The 7958-nt window shown below is 45.5% G+C and overlaps 1 protein-coding gene and 1 long non-coding RNA gene across 2 annotated transcripts; both read left to right on the top strand.

Annotated features, from left to right (window-relative positions):
- Nucleotides 1-2153: 2153 nt before the first annotated feature.
- On the top strand, nt 2154-3162 carry LOC118430263. Its single transcript, XR_004832828.1, has 3 exons — nt 2154-2224; nt 2641-2669; nt 3065-3162. It is a non-coding gene; the product is annotated as an uncharacterized LOC118430263 (long non-coding RNA).
- Nucleotides 3163-3188: 26 nt separating this feature from the next.
- On the top strand, nt 3189-7757 carry LOC118430879 (glutamate receptor ionotropic, delta-2-like). The gene is made up of 7 exons (XM_035841914.1): nt 3189-3254; nt 3760-3924; nt 4466-4619; nt 4765-4989; nt 5472-5614; nt 6633-6751; nt 7484-7757. Exons 1-7 carry the CDS (start codon nt 3189-3191, stop codon nt 7755-7757), a joined length of 1146 nt encoding a protein of 381 aa, XP_035697807.1.
- Nucleotides 7758-7958: the final 201 nt, after the last annotated feature.

Genomic DNA, 7958 nt, shown 5'->3' with positions numbered 1-7958 from the left:
GTGTGGTACAAAATTCAGCGCCGAAAAGTGAGAGAAAGGTTGCCTGACAGACCCTTATTGACGATCGGTTCCGTTAAAGTCTGAGTCGCTTCGAAACCTTCAACGAAACAAAATCGCACGAAAGATATTATTCTACGGAGGTTACGTGTAGGTCCACACGTATGTCCACCCGTTGCACGCGGGGCACTTAAGAACAAAGCACAGGTTGGTCGGCATGATTGGGGCTCGTTAACGGCAAGGTGTGGCAAATGGGCTTGCCATGTTTTGGATGTCCCCAGACATTACACATGAGTCACATTCACGTGGAAACACTGTCACGCCTTTTTGTTGGCCCAGGTCATTGTCCTTAAGGTGGTATCTCACTGCACTTAGAGCACCGGTGTGGCACTGCGGGGTTCATTCACTGCGGCACTGTTGTGGTATTTTCGCCGATTTTTTATAATTCAGATATTGCGTAATACGTAATTTCAAGTATGACTTAAAAGACAACAAAATACAAAAAAAAAAAAACGTAAGAAAACACGTTCTTTATCTCTGAAATTCGTTGAGCAATCTTTCGAACCCCACAGTGCCGCCCCGGTGCCCCAAGTGCAGTGAGATACCACCTTTAGCTAGATGCCGTCTTAAGTACTGGTATTTAAAGCTTTTCGGACGTTTTGCGTCACGCAGCTGTACACCGTGGTCACAGGCAGACTTTACTTCGACAGCGTTGGAGTTTGGTACGTCGACATTTCCAGTTCTATAGCAGTTTACTACAGGTATGTACATCCAGCCTAGTCAGTCACTTTAGTGGCTGTTGGTCGCAGATCATAGCCATGCTCCCAGTTTTGGAAATGGGTAAAAATAGTGTACTAGTAATGTAGAGGTAAAAAAAATTAGGTGATCCCGAAACAGTTCAGGTTAGGTTTATGATTTTGTGACCCTCATTACTATATAATGTTACTCTTGTGCTTTGCTTGTCTGTTTTTGTTTCCATGCACTTTATTTATGACGACATGAGCGTAAGCTGCGAGCTTGCGTGTTTTGTCGTTACGTCTTCTCAGTAAATGTAAGAAGAAGAAAAAACAGTTAAGCTCAAATATTATCCCAAAGGAGATAGACCAGAAGTCCAAAACTCGATGACTCAGGTCCTCGTGTTGGCAAAGAGTCGACGCTACCCTATTAAGCCGAGAAGATTAATTAGCTCTTCTATTTAGACACATTTACTACATGAAAGGGTCGGCCGAGGTCGAACCATTTGGGCGGAAAAGTTGCTCATCAAATCCCTGGCGGCACGAACTATGACGTCAGGGGCACGACCCAGTCCACATGGGACAGGCTATATACAGGGAAAACAGGTGTGCTAAATATACAGAAATTGCACGTTATGAAAAAGTGTTTGTTGTACCGGAAATCGCACGTGGATTTTACTATTAGAAGGTCATTCTACTGCCACTTTTAACAGTCTTTATAGCTTTTATCTGCTTTTTTATTGAGGGCTAAGCACCTTTCTTGTTATTTTTCACGCACGCATAGATTGATCTGTTGCCCATTACACGTATTCTAATCAATTAGTGCAGATGGTGAGAAAATTGCTCGTTGGGTGTGCTAGTAGGTAAACAACAGTATGTTGAAAGGGAGTTTCCCCCGTCTCATCACGGCAAACTCCCTTTCACAGCAAACTCCCTTCCTCGGCAAACTCCCTTTCCCGGCACAAGAGAACCCAGCCAACGTTGAAAATCGCGGACCAACTCCCCCCCCCCCCCCCAAAAAAAAAACCCAGCCCCGTTCCGAAGACTGCAACGGAGTCTAAAAATCGCGATCGTAATTATAACCGCATGTCCTTGATATGAAAGAACAGGTAAATGAGGTCTTAATCACGTAGATTATTGTACCATTTAGGCGAGGCCACCTATTAGATCCTGACTGTCAGTCATCGACGACCTGCGTATACGTGCGGGTGGCACTTCTACTCTACCGATAACTGCCGCCAGGCTAATTCTGTACCGTGCTTTTTTTAGGTCTGGCTCTCTTTCAACGGAGGAACAACAGGTAGCCTGCGATTGGAAATTTTTTGAGCATCGACGTCTGGCCTGACCCGGGATCCGAACCCGCAACCTTGTGATCCAGGAGACACACGGCATACAAGAGATGTGGTTCTCCGTACTTCTTGTGTCCGCGTGCTGGGCTTGTGCGACTGGCCGGACCAGCAACACAACAGCGCCGAGCCAGCAGTCACTGAACGGTGCGTTCTTTTTACTTGTGTCCTCTTAAAACGGTACGGTTTGTTTTGATCCAGCAATTTGGTATAGTAGTCTCCAACAGACATTCCTTCGGGTTTACGGATCGTAGAATTCGGGACACAAAAAAAATTAGATAATTGGCTAGGAGCTAGCGCTCTACCAGGCTCCGCGGATTTCTGGTCAAATAGTAGAAATTGGACTTATAGAGGGAATAGTGTGCTAGGGAAGTCGGCCGGCCAGAGACGCCATTACACGACCAGAGACTCCTCTCCCTAGTACTATTCCCTCTATTCGTCCAATTTCCCGTGATTGATTGATTGATTGATTGATTGATTGATTGAGTGGGTCGGTGGGTGATTGAGTGATTGCATACTTGCTTGATTGGTTGACTGGACAATAGTTTCTGTTTTTTATACAGGAAGGTTCTTTCGGGTCGTGACTTTCGAGGTAAGCATCCATTAAATATTGTTACGTCGAATTTTTTCTACAAAACCAATCATTGGCATATGTTGGGCAAATCTGTGCGTGCTGGACAAACCAATACATAAATTAATAGACAAAAGAATAAAAATAGGGTTGAGCTAAGGGGGCATGCTAGAGCCTGAAATGAATCCTATTCTCCAAGCAGAGGTTGGGTCGCGGAGATAGTTGTGCCCGGGAATCTGGCCAGTAAAAATCCCGACCACTACTATCTCCGCGACCCGACCTCTGCTTGGAGGATGCTAGTACATGAATCCAACAGGTGACCAGCGCTGGGGTGGTGTGTAAGACTTTGCTACCAAAGCGCTTGTCGCCAGTTGGATCGATGCTTTGAATTTCATATGTATCAATATTTTTATCAGGAAGAGCCTTTCGCCATAAAGTCGACCTCCAACAACAAGACCACCTGGCGGGGCTTCTGCGTGGACTTCTTAGACGTTCTGGCCTACAAGCTGCAGTTCACGTACGAGCTGCTAGAGGCGCACGATGGGCATGAGGGGACGTATCACGAAGGCGAAGGATGGACCGGGGCGGTGGGGGACATCGTTCATGGTGTAAGTATTGCCATCGATGCCATTATTGCGCAATAAGTCATTCACTCACTCATCCATATAATGTCGGTTGACCCAAATGTGAAGAAGTCCACGACGGAAGTTTCTACAGCGAACGTACAATTCACACGTTCATTCACACGTACAATTGACACGTACGTGAGTTTCGTCGCGTCACTTTGACTTTGCAAGGGCGTATTTATAGGGAATATTGGTGATTGTTACGGTGGTAAGAAAACGTCGTGTTTTTCTTCAGCAAGACGATCTTTGCATGCAGCGTCTCCTGTCCGACGGCTAGTCTCTACCAGACTCCGGGTCGCTGGAAAACCGTAGAAATGGAACAAATAGAGGAGTAAGCCGGCCAGAGGAGTGTAGCCGGCTAGGGAACAGCACGCGACCTGCAGGTCCGCAGGTCGCGCGCTGTTCTACGGTTTTCCAGCGACCCGTAGTCTGCTAGAGACTTCGGCGGCTACTATTTCTGAAATTTCTGTCACTATTTTCCTCAGAAAGCTGACATGATAGTGGCGCCTCTAACCATTACGTCATACCGGGAGGACGTCATCGACTTCACCAAGCCTTATATGGAATACGGCATCGGTATGCTAATGAAGGTGCCTGACGCGCACGCGCACCACGACTACTGGGCGTTCCTGAAACCGTTTGAACTAGAGGTAGGTTGGAATGAAAAATTCATGACACAAAAAACACACAGTTCCATGCTGTATATACTGCATATGCGGTAGTGAAACTCCTATAGCGTGCTAAACATTCACGTGACCATGACGTCATTTGAAGATCAACACAGCTATGGGTTAAACAGTAGCTATGACGTGGAGGTAAAAAAAGTTGCGAGATCGCGATCTTAGAGCACTATATGAATTTACACGTGAGCCACGCGCGGGATAATAACTATACTGTATAATAACTCTATCGAACTCAGGTTTATCATCAATTCATAAGATTGTGAAGTTTGTCCGGTCCGGCATGCCTTTACCAACTGGTTTCCCTGAGTAAGTCACACATGACGCCATTTACGAGAAGGTGACAAAATTTTGAAAAAAAAAAACATCAAAAAAAGATTTCAGTTATTTTGTACATTGTACCACTTTCAGCACACTTTGTTTTTCGTGTTTCTCGAGATCTAATGCACAAATCCCTACAAGCCGAGAACTGTGTTCTGCTGCCTTCAAAGTTGCCATGCCTTCGTCACAGGTATGGCTGACGGTGATTGGCTGTCTGCTGGGCGTGGCCGTTCTCATGGTCCTGCTAGCTGCAATGCGCAGCGCGTTCACCAGGGGCGCTCTTAGCGACGAAGGCGTGAACTTGGGAACCACCGTATGGCTCTCCGTCGGCTGGATAACTGGAGGTAAGGCATGGGTCATTCTACATGATGAAACCCATGGGAGGGAGAGAGAGAGAGAGAGAAAGAGGGAGGGAGGGAGAGAGAGAGAGCTAGGAGAGAAAGAATCAGAATACAAAAGAATCTTAATCAATTCCAACCCTTGTTCCAGACATCGCGGTTCCTGGTGGGATCTCCATCCGGGTCCTCGCGCTGGCCTGGGGAATCTTCACCCTCGTGGTGGTGAACACCTACACCGCCAACCTGGCCGCCTCGCTCACCGTCAAGTCCCTCCAGACGTCAATCAACTCGCCAGACGATCTGATTGGTCAGACGGAAATCGGATACGGGATATTCGAAGACTCGGCTTTCCAGAGCTTCCTGGAACACCAGGCCGGTGAGACAGGTCAAGCGAGCTGGGTTCTATATACATGTGCCATGTAGTCCCTAGCTACTCCCTATTAGATAGAATTGTATTAGAAATTAGACATAGATCAATGCGGTTTAGAACCTTTTGCACTGTTCTGTACTGTATTACCGCTGTATGTTTTGTGCGATGAATTTGATTTGACTTTCTGTATGGTTCACAGTCAATTGACATGATTATGGTCTGTTTAGATGGGAATCATAAAAGGAAGCAAGAAGGGAAAAAAGGAAAAAGGCATGTTTCCATTATGAAAACGTTATGTGAGTCAAATTATAGCTTAGGTATCAAGTTTACAACAGATGATATGCACATGCATATGTACTAATCAAGACTAATCTAGAGTGAATACTCTGCACTGCCAGCTGTGGTAGATGGTCGTGTATACTTCCCCACATTGACAGATGAGTTGCAGAAAAGCCTGCTCGAGGCTAATTTCACACGGTATATTACAGGTTTAGAGACGCTGTACGGAAAGCTGTGGAGAGAGATACAGCTGCAGGAAGACGGGCTGCAGCGAAGCCTCCACGAGGCTGTGGACAGGGTGCGACAGGGGAACTACGTCTTCTTACACGACGGACCGTTTGTGGAGTACGAGGTTAGGTCACCTCTATTTTCACTAGACGGTGATCGCACTGCTTTTCACTGAGACCTTAAACAGATTCATAATGGGTGTATCAAACGAAAAGTATGATTTTTATAGAAAAAATTAGCAGCGTGACTGAAAAGACAACAAAACACGCAAAACGTCAAAATATTCGGGGTTTTTCTATAAAATTCTGTCAAAGTTTAACTAGGTTTTGGAGAGAGCGTGGCGAGAGTGCCGCCCTAGTATAGTGGAGGGGTATAAACAAAGCGACACAACAGTGTCTTGTGTTTTACAGTATACTTAGACCTTAGACCTTAGGTCTTCCCGTGCCGTAAGGCACATTAGGCAGCAAGCTTCCATCGTCCTCTGTATGCATGTTTACAGTATGCATCTACTGTCAAATTTCTAAGCAGATGTTAGGATTGGATAGTTCGCTTTTCTACTGCCAATGTATCATTTTGCTTGCACGAAATCACAGGTACACCAATCAGTTCTTTTTTTCAAGAAATTGTACTCAAATTCTAAAATGTATTTATTTCATTTCTAAAAGTCTGGGGTACTATAAAGGGAAGCATTATGCATATATTTGCTTATGTAGGTCACTCCTTTCTCACTTCACCGTACTACTCGATTCTGCTGTAGTGAAGACACGCATCGAGTGCTTCTTAATCCACAGTCGTCTCAAAAGTCTTCTTGTGCCGGAGTTATGAAATCGACATCACTTTCGTTTTTTTTCCTTTCTTTAACATGCCTAAGATACATTTGACAAAAAATCTCAACAATATACACACAATTAAAGTTCAAGTAATAGCTTGGGGAAGCTTTCGAGACGAACTCTGTCTGTCTTTATCAACCCGGAGATCTCATCTTGGAGTTTTTCTGTCACGTGACGGTTGATGGACATTGTCACGTGACAAGACACATATATGACATACCTAAGATACTGTACATTTTCACCATTTTCAACTGGAAGTTGAGAAGATTTAGGAGCATATAACATTCTTCTTTTCGTCTTCTCACTCTATAGGTCCTCCATGACGAGGCAAACAATTGTGAGTTGATGATGGTGGGGAACACTTTCCTCCACAGAAGTTACGCCATCGGCTTGCCGCACGGCAGCCCCTACACAGAGGAACTCACTATAAGGTGCGTACAATGTTTAAACTCACGTGATCATGACGTGGACATTGTCCGCCATGTTAGATGGTTAAACCTGGACCTTTGCCTCACGGCAGCCCCATACACAGAGGAACTCACCATAAGGTGCGTTACACGTATACACTCCAATAGAGTATTTGTCTTTTCATATTTTCCGAAGATTTGTTGCACCAGTGCAAATGGCAAGTGGGTAGATTCTTCGCCTTACATCCAGTAGGTCTTGAATTTGATCCCCGTGGCTGAGTCATACGAAATACTTTAAAAATGGTAAATATTGTCCTCTCTGCTTAACACTTAGCAGTCACTACCTCCCGCCGTGCAATCTCTGTCCCTGCTGTAGGGATTGCACAAAGTTGTGTGACCCAATGGCTGTTGAAACATCACCCTATGCACTATGTGATGCAGGGAGGACATTAATTTCTCTAAAACTTTAAAACCGGTTGTCCAACTAGCATATGTCACCAATAACTCGCCTACTAGTAGGTGCCTTTAACAAATTTTTAAATATTCATTCCACGCGCCGAAAGAAAACATTTTATCGGTCAAGGAATCTATTGCATAGACACACGAACTTGGGCACACATGTCACGTGACTTCGGCGATGGGTTAAGGTGATTGAAAGTCGATATCGGCCCCCGTTCAATAAAGGCATAACTCCCGACTGTCGAATCCCAACACGAAAGATACGTCTTGTTTTAATATATCTCCATTGTTTTGCAGCGCTCTTGAGATGAAAGAGAGAGGAGAACTCGACGAGTTGAGAACAAAATGGTGGCCGGCTTCTGGGTGTGACCTTCACGGGGGGTCAAACTCCGTCAGCAGCGCTGAAGGTCACGAGATCGCCGAGTTCTACGGGATCCTGAGCATTCTGGGAATGGGGGCGGGGTTGGCTTTGATCGTGGCCGCGTGCGAGATCGCCTGGTTCTACATGGTGAGCGTATTCTCCCCGCCTCCCTCTCTCTCCTTCTCTGTTTCTCTCCCTATTATATCTTAAAGTTTCTCTCTCTCTCCCTCTCTCTCCCCTCTCTCTCTATCTTTCTCTCTCACCCCCTTTCTTTTTCTCCCTAAGTCTATCTCTCTCTCTCTCTCTCTCTCTCTCTCTCTCTCTCACACACACACACACACACACACACACACATACACACACACACACACACACACACACATGCATACAGGTTGTTAGACACGAATCGGC

This window comes from Branchiostoma floridae, chromosome 14 (genome assembly GCF_000003815.2).
Source record: "Branchiostoma floridae strain S238N-H82 chromosome 14, Bfl_VNyyK, whole genome shotgun sequence".
Taxonomy (NCBI): Eukaryota; Metazoa; Chordata; class Leptocardii; order Amphioxiformes; family Branchiostomatidae; genus Branchiostoma; species Branchiostoma floridae.
This window is presented reverse-complemented; position numbering and strand designations above follow the sequence as displayed.

Coding starts and splice junctions, on each gene's coding strand:
- LOC118430879 (XM_035841914.1), top strand. CDS start 3,189: ATGGGCATGAGGGGACGTATCACGAAGGCGAAGGATGGACCGGGGCGG. Junction 3,925..4,465: donor TGAAACCGTTTGAACTAGAG/GTAGGTTGGAAT, acceptor CCTTCGTCACAG/GTATGGCTGACGGTGATTGG. Junction 5,615..6,632: donor GACCGTTTGTGGAGTACGAG/GTTAGGTCACCT, acceptor CTCACTCTATAG/GTCCTCCATGACGAGGCAAA.